The sequence below is a fragment of the Acyrthosiphon pisum genome, chromosome A1 (assembly GCF_005508785.2).
Source record: "Acyrthosiphon pisum isolate AL4f chromosome A1, pea_aphid_22Mar2018_4r6ur, whole genome shotgun sequence".
Classification (NCBI taxonomy): Eukaryota; Metazoa; Arthropoda; class Insecta; order Hemiptera; family Aphididae; genus Acyrthosiphon; species Acyrthosiphon pisum.
This window is the reverse complement of record NC_042494.1, coordinates 45408701-45425553: the sequence shown is the minus strand read 5'-3', so window position 1 is coordinate 45425553 and position 16853 is coordinate 45408701. Positions and strand designations below refer to the sequence as shown.

At 27.2% G+C, this 16853-nt stretch overlaps 2 protein-coding genes across 6 annotated transcripts; one reads left to right on the top strand and one right to left on the bottom strand.

Moving 5' to 3' along the window:
• The first annotated feature begins 6828 nt into the window (after positions 1-6828).
• Positions 6829-8232, top strand: ORF2 (chemosensory protein-like). Its single transcript, NM_001126179.2, is given in 2 exon segments — positions 6829-7101; positions 7837-8232. Coding segments are annotated over 2 exon segments (396 nt in total). The 5' UTR covers positions 6829-6908; the 3' UTR covers positions 8040-8232.
• Positions 7107-14164, bottom strand: LOC100162203. Of its 5 annotated transcripts, none has more exons than XM_016805675.2 (3): positions 14075-14164; positions 10462-11059; positions 7107-8427 (listed from the first exon to the last, which is right to left on the bottom strand). In XM_016805675.2, exons 2-3 carry the CDS (start codon positions 10811-10813, stop codon positions 8249-8251), a joined length of 531 nt encoding a protein of 176 aa, XP_016661164.1. In that variant the 5' UTR covers positions 10814-11059; positions 14075-14164; the 3' UTR covers positions 7107-8248. The 5 variants fall into 5 exon arrangements, with proteins under 5 accessions (XP_016661164.1, XP_016661165.1, XP_029342991.1 ...); XM_016805676.2 differs by having other exon boundaries at positions 10462-10945; positions 14075-14156; XM_029487131.1 differs by having other exon boundaries at positions 10462-10840; positions 14075-14137.
• Between the last annotated feature and the right edge of the window lie 2689 nt (positions 14165-16853).

Here is a 16853-nt window from a genome sequence, read left to right as displayed (position 1 = left end):
AGTAATCACTTATGGCTTATCTATAATATCTATAGTATAAATACAATTACAAGACAATATTATAATCAATGCAAATAGTTCAACTAAAATTTACAATTTTATTTTATTAAATTAAAAGAACTATCTAAATGTTTTTAAATTACAGTTTGTTTTTATAATTTAAAGGATCTCGAGTATGATATTATAATATACATATTCAGACAAATATTTCAACATATGATGAGTTTAGGATTATGTTTGTAGCGTCGTATACTCGTATATCATTTACACATCATCTGCAGTTTACCGGCAACAAATTATCGTATATCATATGCGCATCAACATTTTGAATAATAGAAGCGTATACAAATTCAACAAATGCCATAAATCATATGTACCTATAAAATAGATACAAATAGTTAAAAATAAATTGGATTAATTCAATTGAATTGTAGTCATATTTACATAAATGTACATATTGTACATACATATAATATTATATGGATAATGAATAATTTAAGATTTATAAGTTTAAACATAATAAAGATGCATAGCCGCATAGGCACAAGTTTTGGTTCAATAAGCATTTCAAGTTCATCAAAATCTCGAAAGTTTAAAAAGTTAAAGTTAAAAATGTAACATTCAATTAAATTAGACACATTAGAGTTATAGTTATAATACAAATATACATACAAAAAATAGTTTGAGTAAAAATGAATTAAAATAAATTCTGTTCAGTTCAATTAGGCGCATTACAGTTATGATACCTAGTTAAAATAAAAATATACATAATATAGTTTGAGTAAAAATTAATAAAGCCAAAAAAGTAAATAATAATATTAGAAATCAATAAGTACTTGGTGTATTGTTATGTCTCATTATTTTTATAAAATGGAACCTGTTGATTTCACCGGTGGTATACTTACGCTAATGTTTTTTTAATATAGTCCAGTTCTTAACGTTCATTAGCCCGTTGTAGATGATATAGTGATCACTAGAAATATTTGTCTAAAAATCGATTAGTCACCTGTACACTTTAGTTGTTAATCTCGTATTATATTATATTATTACTAACTGATTATCTATATAATATTACGGTACATATATATTATTTTAAAACAGAAAACCTATTAACAATATTTGAAAATTGAATATTACGAGAGTAAATTTAGAGATGTGCAAATTTTAAGATTAAAGTAAGAAAAAACTTTTTAAACGATCGATGCACAAACGATGTAAGTATAACCCAAAAATCTAACGATGCGCAACTGTCTCACAAAAAAGGTCAAAAATAACAATAGTGATGCGCAAACGACAACCGGTGGTTTGTAGATCGATCTAGACAAAAGTAATTCTAAACTCAACAAGTTATGGGCCCGGACACATTATCTGGATAAACTTGGACTTCAAGGAACTACTCTCTATACAAGTAGTTTTTGTTATTCTTCAAAGTTACCTATATAATCAGGAAAATTCAAGATGAACGATTCAGTGAAAATAACAAAATTATCAAATGTAGAAAATTAGCCGTTCTGAGAATTTAAAATGAAGATAGGTAATTCTCAACTCATTTGAATTAACTCCAATAATTATAAGAGAGTGGAAAAAGCCTAGTTCTACAATTACAAAGACAGAAATGGAAGCTAGAGCTAGATGGCAAAGGTCAATTAATGACTGGAATAGAGCTGACGGTCAGTGTTAAAAATTACCTAATTGTTACTTCGGTGGACAATAATCCATTACAAAATTTGATCAACTGTGAGCGTGCGTTTGAAATGTGGGAAAAACTTCTCCGTATTTACGAAAAAAAGTTAGGAGCAAGTTTATATTACTTGTTTCAACAAAAGTATTTTAGTTATTCAATGGAATCGATGAATGATATTATGTTCACTCATATTTCCAAAATTGAAAAATTTGGAATGAAACGGAGGCTAGCAGAGGAACCAGTAACGGACAATATGGTTATGACAAAAATATTAATGACCTTACCTGATATGTATAATCATTTTACAGTACTTAGAACTCTATCACAGCAGGTGATAAAACCGTTAATAAATTAACGAGTAGATTATTAATTGAAGAATCAAGGTAAAAAAAAATAAATTGAATGATGATTTTGAAGAATTGAAATGATAGTGATGGGAAATCAAAAGTCAATAGCGCTAACAGCAAATAATCCAAAGAAGAATTGGAAATCTGGGAATAAAAAAAAAGCTACCAGAAAACCAGGTAATTGTTATTTTTGTAAATTTACCAGGGCATTGTAAAATTCAATGTAGAAAATACTTGAATAATCAAGAAATTAAGAAAACCCAAAGAGAAACAGTGAAAAAGGTATATTCATAGGGTATGTAGAAAATGTAAAACGAAATAAATAAAATAAAAGTGAATAGAGAAGTTATTTTCATAGGAATGAAATAACTGATAATGAGATTTCGATAAATGAAAACGATTGTGAAGAAATAATAGATAATCTAAGTGAAATTACGAATGAAACCGACTTAGACAAGGAAGATGAGTTGGAAAGCTCATATAATCTAAGAAATAGAGAACAAATAAGAAAACCAATTATATAATATGCATGTACAGCGTTTACAGCGAAACCAGTTAATATTATGATGGGGCAATTAATTGTATGCACGCAGATAAATGGAAACAGTCCATGAGTGAGGAAATAGACTCGTTACATAAAAACAACACTTGGACTTTGGTAGCAAAGCCGCTAAGAGCAAATAGTATAAACAGTTCGTGAGTTTATAAAATAAAACATAACGAACATTTTAAAGCTCGGTTAGTCGTGAACGGATCAAAACAAAAATGTGGTGTTGATTATACGGAAACATTTTTGCCAGTAGTATGGTATGAATCAATCAGAATAATTTTAGCCGTCACAGCAGCAGAAAATTATGAGCTAAAACAGTTTGATATAAAAACGGCATTTTCATATAGTCATCTAGAAGAAGATTTACACGAGTCAACCAATTAGTTCGGAGATTAAACAGAACGAGTATGCGAACTAAATATAAATTTGTATGGGCTAAACCAATCACCAAGATGTTGGAATAATAGATTTAGGCAATTTCTATTAGATATCAAATTAGAACAAAGTAAATCAGATATGTATATTCATTTTAATAATAATGAAACATTAATTTTAGCTATTTCCGTCGATGATGGTTTGATAGTGTCAAGCAGCGAAATAAAAACAAATATATTATTTGCAAGCTGGTCTTGAACAACAGTTTGAGATGACACAAGGTAATCTAGATTATTTTCTAGGTGTGGAAATAAGTAGTAACTAGATGTACTGACGGATCAATATGTAAACATCAAACAAATTACGATAATACACTTGTTAGAAAATTAAATTTATTAGATATGAAGGAGATATCTACACCAATTGATCACATTGTCACATTGTAGAGAACATAATTTAACAACGATTGATAATCAATTTCCTTGCAGTCAGGCTGTAGAAAACTTATTATTCTTATCTCAAGTCACGAGGCCACATATAGCATTCGCTGTAAATTATGTACCTACCTAAGTAGGTTTTTAAATGATCCAACTTCGGTTCATTGAACCATGGTTGAACGTATAATTAGATACGTAAAAAGAACAACACATTTTGGTCAATAATATATTATTATGTCTACGTTATATCTAACGTAAATCTGTGTTTAAGCGTGTACCTATTCAGATTCTGACTATGCAGGAGACTTAGAGACAAGACTTTCAACTTCAGGTCAGCTGTTCATGCTACGGAGGCTGTCTACGGTATCATGGCAAGCCATATTCCGCATACTAACGCTCAGCTCAACTGAAGCAGAATATATATCGGCATGCAAAACAGTCAAATGTTTGGTTTGGATCAATAGAATAGTCGATGAAATCTGTAACGATATAATGGGCGAACAACCAATATTTATACGTGGACAAACAAAGTACTATATTGACTTCTGAAAAATCCAGAGTTTCACTAAAGGACTAAACACATCGACGGCAGGTACCACTTCATCAGGGAAAAGTTTGAAGAAAACGTATTTTGACTACAGAGTTGAGACGGAAGAACAATATGGAGACATATTCACTAAACCACTTTCAAAGGAAAAATTTGAAAAATGAAGTCAACAATTATCGCTGTTGAAAGTACATTAATTCTGTATTGTATGGGATATTAATTACGGGGGCGTGTTGAATATAATGTAATATTGTATAAAAAGTAACATCGTGTATGCAATAATAACAACATATCGTTGTTAAGTATTCGTAAATTGTGAATCAAGACATAAATGTTACGATAACAAGGTTAATAGGTCACTATATTATAAGGCCGACGACTTTTAGCATACTGTAGTGTCTACATTATAATATTACTTGTGTGTACGTCATGCGCTAGTAAAATATTACTAATTAGTAATTACTAAACTACAGTCTACAGATAAACTATAGACTTCGTCTACATCGATCTATAAACATAATCCTAAACTCAACAACATATAAAATGAATATATAAATATAAATTATAAATTATTTATAATTTTTTATTTGTGTTTTAAACATTTTTTTCACTTAAGGCAGAGATAAGTAAATTACATAGTAAAGAGCGCTAACTAGCCCCGGGCGGCTTAGCGACAAATTTCCTAGATTGACCTAACTGGTATTATCTACTGTAGAAGCTAGTACTTGACATTAGATTATTTGACGCAAAGGCACTTATATTTTATAGTACCCATTGGCTATTACATATGTATACATCTCAGTTCCAAAAATTTTTAATTTATATAACTATTAAACTACATTAGTGTGGTCTTGTACCTATTGTGTATAATTACAAAACAATAATGTTCGGTAAAGCTATTATAAAAACAAAGCTTATTTTATGTCAAACATAAACGTATAATCACAAATCATTTATCACTAATAATACCATATTGGAAAACAATAAAACATGGTTATTACTTATTTCATATTGCCTATTGAGTACTAACTACCGATTAGAGTACTAGTACCTAAGTAGGTCTAATAACTAATAAGTATAAATTGATGTCTGGTTGAATACTTGAATATGACAATATTATACAATGTGATAGGTAGTAATACTATTAGATAATAATATAAAATAAATTAGTTTTGTGAACGTTATTCAGTTGGAATATTAACTTAAATTAATTTCATTCCTATTACAAATTGAAATATTTTTATATGAACGAATCTAAAAAGTATAAATATCTAATTTATCACCTAACATTTGGAAATGTAAATAGGGAATGCAATTTATAAAATAAAATAAAACGTTGCTCTTTTTAAAATAAAACACCTTTAAATTAAGTACTAATATTTTAAATTACAAAATAATAAAAATCACATAGTAACAAAATTTATAATAAATAATAATTTAATTAGATAAGAATTTACTCGCTGAACTTAAACTAGTATTCATTAAACATTATGAGTTATGATGAATCATAACTCAATACAATTTTAGAAAAAAAATGGTAGGTACCTACCTACTATTGCTGTTAAATGATATAATCAGAGACGAAAATGTCGTTGATGAGCGATTTCTTTTCCATGACACACAACTATGCAAATCAAAATGTATAATAATTTAATAATAAATATGCTTTATTTAACTAAAAAATTATTGATAATACTGTATAATATATTATATATATATATTTAAATATTATAACGAAATAATTTTTGTAAAAATATGTTTAATGTTACCTACTTTGAAAGCACTTTTCCGTTATATGTTGTGGGAAATTTGAAAATAATTATCTTTTGGATTAACAGGAATTAAGTAAATGGCTTCCAGAAATTGCTATGGCTATATAAATTATTATTTATAAACATAAAAGTTAATTAGCTTAAGTTCAAAAACCTGTGTAAGTACAAAGGACACTGAATAATTGTTAAAACTAATTATTACGATTCATTTCGTTGCCATATAATCTAAAATCACAATCCTTGACAATCTGTAGGTATAGCATACTACATTACTACCTACCTATTATAATTATATACCTATTTTACTTTTATAGTCAATCGGTTAATTAATAAATTTCACAACGTCAATCAATATTGAAGCATATTTAAAATGTTTAATGTTTAGTGACTACTGCCATAACCTTATTGCTCTATAACACTGTAAATAATTTTGACATTTAACTACCTAAATATTTAAATAATCAGTGTTATAATATTCTGTCGTCTAACCCCTAAGTTACAATTAAATAACGAACTTGGTTAGGTTTTTTTTTATGCAACATGATTGTTATTTTCATATCAATGCCATTATAATGATTAATGACCTAGGTATAATATATAGCATAGTTTATAAAAAACAAAAATAAAATATTTATTTAATTGTATACTAATGTACATTTTTGTTGAAAAGAGTTAAAATGTTTTTAAAAAAGTATTTGCACTGATGGAAAACATTTAAAAGGATATTATGTTTGAAGTGTATAATTACTAATTGTACAAAACAAATTATTAATTATTAATTATAGTTATGTATATGACGTGTCTAGTTTTTTTCATTTAATAATAATATGGCATAGATACCTTATATTAAATAGTACCTTTATTATAGATGTATTTTATAATTCGTAATTAATCGAGTTCACATTTAATTTAAAATTGTTTACTATCCGTGCAACATCTATTACAATACGTAAGTGTATATTTTTCAAATTTATTTAATACTTACAATAATGGACATGTTATTCAAAACCGGTATAGGTACCTCTCCGGCTCTCCCACTTAGACCGAACTCTCTGTACTTCCTCTCTTTAATCTGATTGCTGTGGGAATGGTATATAAGGCTATGCAGATGCCTTGGTTTGTTTAGTATTCTCAGATATTTCCGATTTGACAGAAACTACTTTTTCCAGAATATTTATTCGTTAAAACGTACAAAAATGGCTCATCTTAACTTATTTGTTGTTCTGGTCGCGTCGCTTGTGTGCTTCACGTTGGCCGAAGAAAAATACACAACTAAATTCGACAACTTCGACGTGGACAAGGTGTTGAACAACGACAGAATTTTAACCAGTTACATCAAGTGTTTGCTGGACCAGGGAAATTGCACCAATGAAGGCCGAGAATTGAAGAGTAAGTCATATAAGAACAAACGTATATTATATTTTAGTATTTCAATTTTCAAGTATGTTATACAATTAAAATTATAATGACATTGATTTAACTATCGGTACATTTTTAAAAATTGTAATATCTATATACTTCTGGGGTATACTATAATCTATACTCTATAACAACTTCTATATATATATATATAATATATATTATATAAGTATCAAAAAATTACCAATATAAAAAAAAAAACCATAACATATATATTTAATATTGTACCTACTTTATAAAATGCTTTAAGTTCGTCAGCATAATATAATTTTATTTATCTGACAATCGTACTAAATTATCATCTTGAGTACATATCGATATAACAATAATACATACCGTATTATAATGTTATACTTAACCAAGTTACCGTAAACGATAAATAAGAACAACACTAACAATTATAATTTTATTTGTATTCTTAAGATTACGGTTTTCACTTTCACATTAAACATAATATTATATCGACAAGACCTTGCTTACTCAGTCAGACTCACTTTCACCGGGTGTTGTAATTATTTTTCATCTGAGCCGAATTACCGTGTATAGTATTTAGAAAGAAACAAAGTCGATACGTAAAATGTGTGGTTAATCCTTAAATTTTTCCTTGCTATATTAAAATGTTTATTAATAATTGTTTTTAAACTTCTTTTTCACAATAATGTACATGTGTTATAATTATATTTTCTTGTCTGATTAAATTTGCAGAAGTTTTACCAGACGCATTGAAAACTGACTGCAGCAAATGTACAGCTGTACAAAAAGACAGATCAGAAAAAGTAATCAAGTTTTTGATCAAAAACCGTTCTAAAGACTTTGATAATTTGACCGCCAAATACGACCCATCAGGCGAATACAAAAAGAAGATCGAAAAATTCGACGCGGAAAGGGCTGCGGCTGCTAAACATTAATTCGTTTCATTCTTTATTTCTTAAACTACTTTTTCTATGCAGTTCCCGTTGTATTAGAACCAGTACAAAACAAATAATGTATTTCTGACTACTTAAGGTATATTTTAATATAATGTAATTATATGCTTATAAAAATTAGATAATATAATAATATATGTTTCTGTTAAAATAAATATTAATTATTTATAAAAAATGTGTTACTAATTATTTTATTGTATTTTAACGATATTAGCAGTTAAAACAGTCATTTTATCTCTATAAATTGGTTCAACACGTTCCCAAAATTTTGGATAGTGTTTCTTCACGTAATTTAAAATTCGTCGGATATTGTTGGTCTCTGTTGCGGTACAGCGTTCGCAATCTCTGTTTATTTCTTCGGGTATAGTGGCTAGAAAATAAAGTATGATATTTTAAGTATATATTATGATCATTAACTACGTAGGTATTTATGATTGTACTTAAAAAAGAAAGAGAGTTGATTAAAAATTATATTTGAATAAAAAAGGAACAGAATATATATATATTTTTTACAGTTCATTAGCTATGTATACAATAGCTTATAGGCCTTATTTACTTTTTATGAATGGCTTACAAAGTGCTTTTTTTTTCTACAAAATGAAAACTATTTACAGTGTTTATTATTGTAATATTCTATCATACAAAAATATACCTAATAATTTTCAAGTGTTATCTAGTTGCTATGTATACTCTAATAGTGTGATAGTGATAGTGATGATACGACGTATATCATAGACATTTACAAATTATGATTAATTAATTTAATTCTTAGGATGTACAGTAAGTTGTACAAACCACAGATTAAAAAAATTACCACTTACAATAGATTTATAATAGTGAAAAACATTAAATTAATAAATGAAAACTTAAAATATTATTTATTTAATAATAATAATATATAAACATGATAATTTGAGTTATTTTTTTATATATCTAAAGCTACACTAAACGTTTAGAAAGAAACTTAAGAATGTCATTTATAGAAATTCGAATTCTGCATACTTAACTAAACTTAGTAGCCAGTAGGTACCTATACTACGCGCAAAAAAATAAGTGACATTTTAATTTTAATTTTTTTTAATGTTTATCAGTGATATTTTTTTACTTTTAATTTGCTATTGTTGTATTTAAAAACCTTTATTGCAAGATGGTTTAAGTAGATTATTAGTTTATAAGATGACAATAATAAATACAATTTCTAAGGGGTTAAATACAGGCAAATATTTATACTTTTAAAGTTAAAAAAATTTAATTTTAGATTCTGAGCGGAGCGATGATTGGATTGAATTTCTAACGATGTGTGTTACTTTATTTATTTTTGTTCCTACCTTTTAGAGCGGTAAAAATGTTCGATTTATGTAAGTTAAAATTGCTTGAAAACTTAATATATTCCTCGTAAGATCTTTATACCACTATTAAAAATTATCGGAAATATATAATTTCATTTTTTATTTATATTTATAATATTATGAAGTTCAAATTTTCAAAAAATTCATCAATCACGACAATTTTGCAAATTATTATGTCAAGATTCCTTATAAATCATAAGTATGTATTACTGTAAATAGTAAAAATTAAGTGTAAAACCACATGCATTGTTTAAGAGCGATTGTATTTCATGACATTATTTTCTCAAACTTTTAATAACGATTTATCCTCAAAGAAGAACATTTATTAGAAATTTGAAACATTCCACTCTTAATTAAAATATAATTTTCTATACACAATTACATTTTCAGAATATTTAGAGTTTAGACTTATTTTACGTTTCCCCCAAATTTATAGACCTATAATATTATGTACCCTGTTGGTCTGTTATGAGTTATGACATATGATTAAGACATTAAGTATTAAGGCGTAGAATGTAAACGATTGTTTCGTCCTCATCATTATTAAGATTATTAAGCACCATGGGGGTTATAACTCATAGGACGTTATTTAGCCATAGCTTACTTATATTATTTAAAAATTAAATTTTAAGGATGAAAATCATCTATATTATATTGTAGGCAATGAATTGAAATTTAACAATTATACTGAAATTTTATACTTATCAAAAAAAAAATAAGTGATTTTAATGTAAATAATTATAATATAATTTATAGTATTGACTATTGAAATTTTTAATTAAAAATAATTAGTGACTGAAATATCAAAAAATAAATAATTATTTAAATGTATTTTATCTAAATGTATTATATTTTTATATGGTTTAGTTAAAAGTTAGGTATAAGTAGTTATATTAGGTATTTAAAAATTAAATTCAACCGATGAAAATTATATTATAGCTTGGCAATGATATATTTTATAATGTTAACTTAATATTATTATTAACGGGGACGAAACGTCCGCGATTCTTTGTAGGTACATTGAGCTCATTCTATTATTTTACTACGTATCATACCTTTGAGCCTCATTCCGACGGAGTCACACGGGTCCTCATTTATGACGCAATAGAATTGCTTCATAGCGTATTTCTCGTCCAAAAGCCGGATTAAGTCGAAAGTGGTGATGAAATCCGGTTTATCGTCATCTTCGTCGTGTTTACTGCGTCCGAAAAAATTTGTTAAACTAAAAAAAAACCCTTCCTCGCTGTCGGCGTTGTTTTCTTTGTGGTCGGCGTCCCTCTTAGCCAGACGAATGTCACTCATGCCCGGTCTGTCATCAGAGGCTGTGCACCCGGTGAATGTGACGAGCGCCACCATGACCGTGGTCACGGTCATTAAGATCACGGAGTTCAGGCAAAACGATGACATGTTTGATGCGGTGCGGCTCTGATGGTGCTGACGTATCGGCAAAATATGTTTTTGTGTTATTATACATGTATATTATTTATATATGTGTACCCGATTCCTGTACAATTCTTCGACAAGACTAGTAATCGATTTCTGCCAAAAACCAACACAGAAAATTCAACATTATAATTCATTATAATATGAGGTTTAAGTCGGGGGTCAACATATATGACGGAACACGTACAGGTTTTTTACGAACATCGATTGCTGTGTAAAAAAAAAAAAAAATAAGGGAGTCATTAACAGTTTTAAGTGTACCAGGGACTGTGGAAAAGTTGGTAAGCAAAATTAACGATTAACGAAGAACTGTCAGAACATTTAATCAAATCTGCACGATGTATTTAAATGTATTTTATTTTGCAGAAACAGCTGGAATAGCAGATCACGTGTTTATATATGGAAATATAATGCATACCTAAACATTTAATTTATTTTGTTTATTTAAAAAATATAATTTTGATTGTTATGTGTATACAAATGTAGATAAGTTTTCATAATAATATTTAAATTGTAATCCAAGTAGGGGCGTGCATAGGAGGATTTGGGTGTTTAAATCGATGCATTAAATAATTGGGCGCCCCCCAAATTTTTATTAACGAATTTAGAAAATAATTTTACATAGTGAAATAAATACATTTCAAATACGTACTATAATAAAAATATTGAATATTACTTATTACTTATTAATATAACATACAACAGTGATGCCCAACCTTTTTTCCTTTTTGTAATGATTTTAGTTTTTTTTTTTAATATTTAGTTTTATTTTAAATATTTGTAACCTGCCACATGGAAATTGGAAAACCTACGTGGGTTGGGCATTACTGGCATAGGTAATATATGGGTGACATAAGTAATACATGGTATAATACATTAATATAAAGATATTCATAATATTAAACTGACATTTTAGAATAATAATTATAACATTTGTGTATCGATGCGTTTATCCTACTAAAGGAAGCTGAAAAATAAAATATCTAATATTGAAAAAATTGATTTGTAATTTTATATTACACTAAAATAGTGCGTTGAATGAAAAAAAAAATGCTCAAAATTACAAATAATTGGACTGAAACTTTTTTTAATTCAATCACACTTGCAACAAACAACAAAAGTACCTACCTACCTTACAGCAAGAAATAAGATAGTTTTAAAAAAAACAGTGGGTCGATGTACATGTAAAAACAATCTACTCATATCCATCAACACGATTTATTTTATGTATTAATAAAAATAAGTTTAAAAAATAGCGTATTATCAATGCAATTTAATTTCAGTAATTATATTATAATTGTTAAATTTTCTGTTCTTCGAATCTACAGCCCTATAATTATTTATAAAGAGTACTAACTCTTTTAAATTACAGTTTCAGATGATACTGTGATATATTACTTCACAATCGAACAATTGTACGAATTGAAAAACGAATGAACAATTAATTATTGTATTCTTACTATTTAAAATAATGAGATGTTCAATACATTTAAGTAGATAATTACTAATTAGATGTATAATAATAATTGTACTCATATAAATTACCTCACAATTTCGAATGCATCATTATTATAACTTGAGTCTTTTTATAATATTTTGTTTTAATTCAATCGTTATGTAATTAGCTAACAATTATGACACTTATACAAATAAAGGCCAAACAATTTTTTTTAAATTTACATCTTATATTGTTTCTAAAATATAAAATGTGTTTGTTAGTTAACGATTTCGGATCACCTTAAGGTACCTACTATAAGTATTGGTAAAAAATATTACGTGTGATCAAAATATTTAGTTCAATAAAAATACGCTTTCTTTGTCTCCGAAAAATAAATGTTCTTGCTTTTGTTATTTTGTGTCTGAATTATAGATTATTATACGACTATTGTATACAAGTTTGTACACCAACTTAGAAAGCATTTGGTAATATTGTAATATTACAATAACTTTAAAAAAGAACCTTACATTTCTTAATTATTATTATTACTACAATTATTATTGATTTTATGACTTTATTATTAATCACATATTATACACCTACTACCTATTGATCGATTCAATGTGAACATATAAATAATAATACCTATACATTTTATAATATGATATATTTTTTTTGTACACAATGTCAGAATGAAAACTGGACACGTGTCAACACGAAAATAGATACACTATATTATTATTCAGAACCCAGTATATAAATTGCAACGATCTTCAATAAAATATTTTTTATATAGAGCAGAATTTGTACCGAGAAATTAAATTCGTATATCAGCTATATAGTTATGATCTAAAGTCATAGACGTAACAACAAACAATAATATTCTTGAGTAAGGACATAATATGCCGTACGATTTTTTTACGATTATTTTTTTTAATCACTTTGGTAGGAATTTATAACTTATTTTTGATAGTTTACCTCCAAAATTCTCCGTATAACTGTGCCTGTATTTAAAATAGAATTTCCGAAAATGTTTTTTTTTATGTATATATATAGTGTTCAGTTTTTTATTGTTATTGTAGGGTTTTACCACAACTGTATCAAACCTCAAAATGTTAATACATGCTTGTTACGAGATGACGATTAATATAATTATTAGTTTGATAATAATAATAATAATAATAATAATAATAATAATAATAATAATAATAACGTCTTCAATTTCGCAATAAAATATAATATCTACATCATAGTTATAACAGGAAGTAAGTAAACGCAAAGCTTGTAAACGGTTGGTTTGAAAATTGAAATTATATAATATTATAATCAATAGTTATATACTTAAATCATGTAATATATTAGTTTCGTAAAAATATGAAGGATCAAAACTTTTGATTAAAAAAGAATGGAAGACACTTAGAAGTTATCAGAAACATAGAGGAGGATGTTAGTTGAAAAATAATTTATTTATTTAGCTGAGAGTATTAGTGAATTTCCTTAAAATGTTACTAGTTGATAATAAAATGTATTAATACCTTGAGAGTTGTGATGTTGGTTTACCTACTTCAAAGTACAAGAGATTATATTATTAAGTAACAATAATATAATGAGACATATTATATTTGCACAAGTAATTTTCCTATAAACAGAACCAACTTTAAGTTTTATTAACACACAATAATAAATAATATATAATTAAATATTATAACATAGTAGGTATATTAATAATTTTTAAACATTTATTAGTATAACTACGTGAATTCTTAAATATATTTTATTTTACTTACAAAGATATAAGTAGAAAAATCAGACGTTGATTGCTCTGTTTTGTACAATAAACTGACGCATATTATATAGGTTTAAGATTCGTTAGGAAGACACATTAAATAGGTTTAGATAAGAGATAATTATTTAATTTAGTTGACGCATAAAAATCATAATGTATATCCATGCATACGCGTTGGTATAATCGATCAATTTAGAAGGACAGTTCTGTGGCTATTCTACAATAATTATAAAATTGTAAATATGTGCTATTTTATAATAATATAAAAAGCAGTAGGCATGCCTGTAAAATAATCGCTCTGATACACTTTCAGCGATAACATTTTGACTATTATTATGTTGACTATATAGGTAATATGTAGCTATTCAGATCAAATCGATATTATTTCTTGTCAAAATTGTTTCAAATTTTCATTGGAATGTGTTTAATAAGTAAAATATTCCTATATACATTTGCAGTCTAACACTGTGCTTTTATATCGGTGTTATTAGTTTGCAATAGTCAATAGAACATAAAGCGAATAATATAATATAATTTTAATTTTTAATTATATAAAAAACAGAATTGTCTAGTCCACCTGATTTGTTTATCACCAGCTATTACAAAATAAAATTAATTTTTCGACAAACAGAGCTGCCTTGTGTGACTATGTGAGGCTCTTGCAGGTCCGGTGTCTTTATAATGATGCTCCCTCACTTCTTTCGTTAGTCAATTTCAAAGTTCCTTCTCACACTACTAGATACCATGTTCCTCTCGTAGTTCCTTCACAAAACTACCTGCAATCATGGCAGAAATAATCCGTTAGATCGCATGATGCGGCTAGCCAATGAGAGCACCATTTATCAAAACTGATATAATTATAATTAGGTGTTACTATATGTATATGTACTATCATTATTATTCTTACTATTTCTGGAACTATTATCTTATATAAATATTTTATTTGTGTTATTTGTAATCATTTAAATTACATATTACTCTACTATGTCTTAAACTGTTGTATAGGGCTCAGCCCGTTAATAAATAAATTTAATAAAATATAATAATAAGGATCATGCCGGGTCCACAGTAAGAAGAATACAATATTTTCTAATAATGATTTGAACATTGAAAATACGAGTGATGGGGGAATACTTTCTGGACGATTGTCAACTATACCTTTAAATTATAAAATAAAATAATACATTTTTAACACTAGGTAGTAATAATTACGTTTGTAAGCTTGCAATATTACTTACTAAGTACTAATGTTAGTGAAAACTGAAAAAAAGAAGAAATAAGTATACCTAAATATTATATTGTAGTCAGTGTATGAAATCACACGAATGGATTTATAGTAGAATTCAGTTCAAACATTAAGTAAAAAAGCAACTATCAAAAATTATAATATCAATCAATACGATATCACCCAATTATTAGCTAGCTATTTAAATGTAATCTGTTATATTTTACTTTTACTTGACAATTATGGTATCTGGTTACAAGTTACAAATTTCAATTGTAACTTAGAAATATAACTTTGATGCACGCAACTAATTACCTACTGTTATTTTTTTATCCATTTGGGCTGGTCAAAACCTTTGCGGCCCTCTTTATTAAAACTGACGCCACTGGATCCGAACGCAGGGCCCCACTGGCCACAAGCTCTCGTGTGTAGCCCACCACCCGCAACCCGCAAAACACGCAACAAGACTATTCTAAGAATATTAAACATTTAATTATAATGATATCATAAAAAAAAATATGAAACATATAATTTTATAATATTTTATTATGATTTACGAAATTTATAAAAATAATAATTTATTATTTAAATTATTTGTCCTTATTCTAAGAAGGTTGTTTCTTTGTCTCTGTTTCGCCACACTAAGTATTTTTATTTATTGAGTCCATAACATATAGTCACATATTATGTGTGAGAAAATAAACTTCCCTCAAATAATATCCGCATGGTAGGTATATAAATTATTAAACATGAACAGATATTATTTAATTGAATGTTACCTTAAGGCTTAAACAGTTGGTGTTTCAAGAACACAAAGTCTAATTGAATCGGAAAATTAAAAAAAAAATTATAATTATGCCAATCAATAATTTATTAAATATTTTAGTTGCATGTCTGCCCTCTAGTGCGCATCAAAGGTCCGTACACAATTTACCAATAATATGGAACTTTAGTTAGTGTCGTATGACAGCTTATACAGTAAAGTTCTAGTCAATTCATTTAACATTTTGCTCTGTCCAGTAAGTACAATAAGATTCCAATAATATTTCAATTTTTTAAGAATACTGTTAACTGTTTAGTAGGTGCCTAGAAATTTATTTTGTATAAATTATACTTATAATAATCGCTTAACAAAAATCCAAACGAAAGAGATACTCCGATATGCACTTAGCTAACATACATTTTAAAGAAACCTATACCTACTTAAGTCATAGGTACCGATTGAATTGATTTCCAACAAAATTAAAATGGTAAATTATAATTATATCAATTGGCATTGGTTTGAGTTGAACGAAGTCTTTCAATGTACCTAAATACGTAATTAACTAAAAACGTAGGTACCTTTACAATAATCAAATGTTCAAAGGACGCTACACCCGCATGTGTTGTCTCCGTCTTACAAATGTATAACACAGGAAAAACTATTTTGCGGGGGAAAGAATCGAGAAGGCTACAGTCATAAGTCATAACTCATAACTGAGAAACGATATTTCCACCACATAAATAGGAGAACTTTGGCTGTGCAATGTCGTTTATATTTATTTATTTATTTTAT

What these genes read in the sequence shown, in the direction of transcription:
- LOC100162203 (XM_016805675.2), bottom strand. Translation starts at nt 10,813, where the DNA reads ATGTCATCGTTTTGCCTGAACTCCGTGATCTTAATGACCGTGACCACG. An exon ending in CGTCGGAATGAGGCTCAAAG is followed by an intron (nt 8,428 to 10,461) that starts GTATGATACGTA and finishes TTTATTTTCTAG; the next exon opens with CCACTATACCCGAAGAAATA.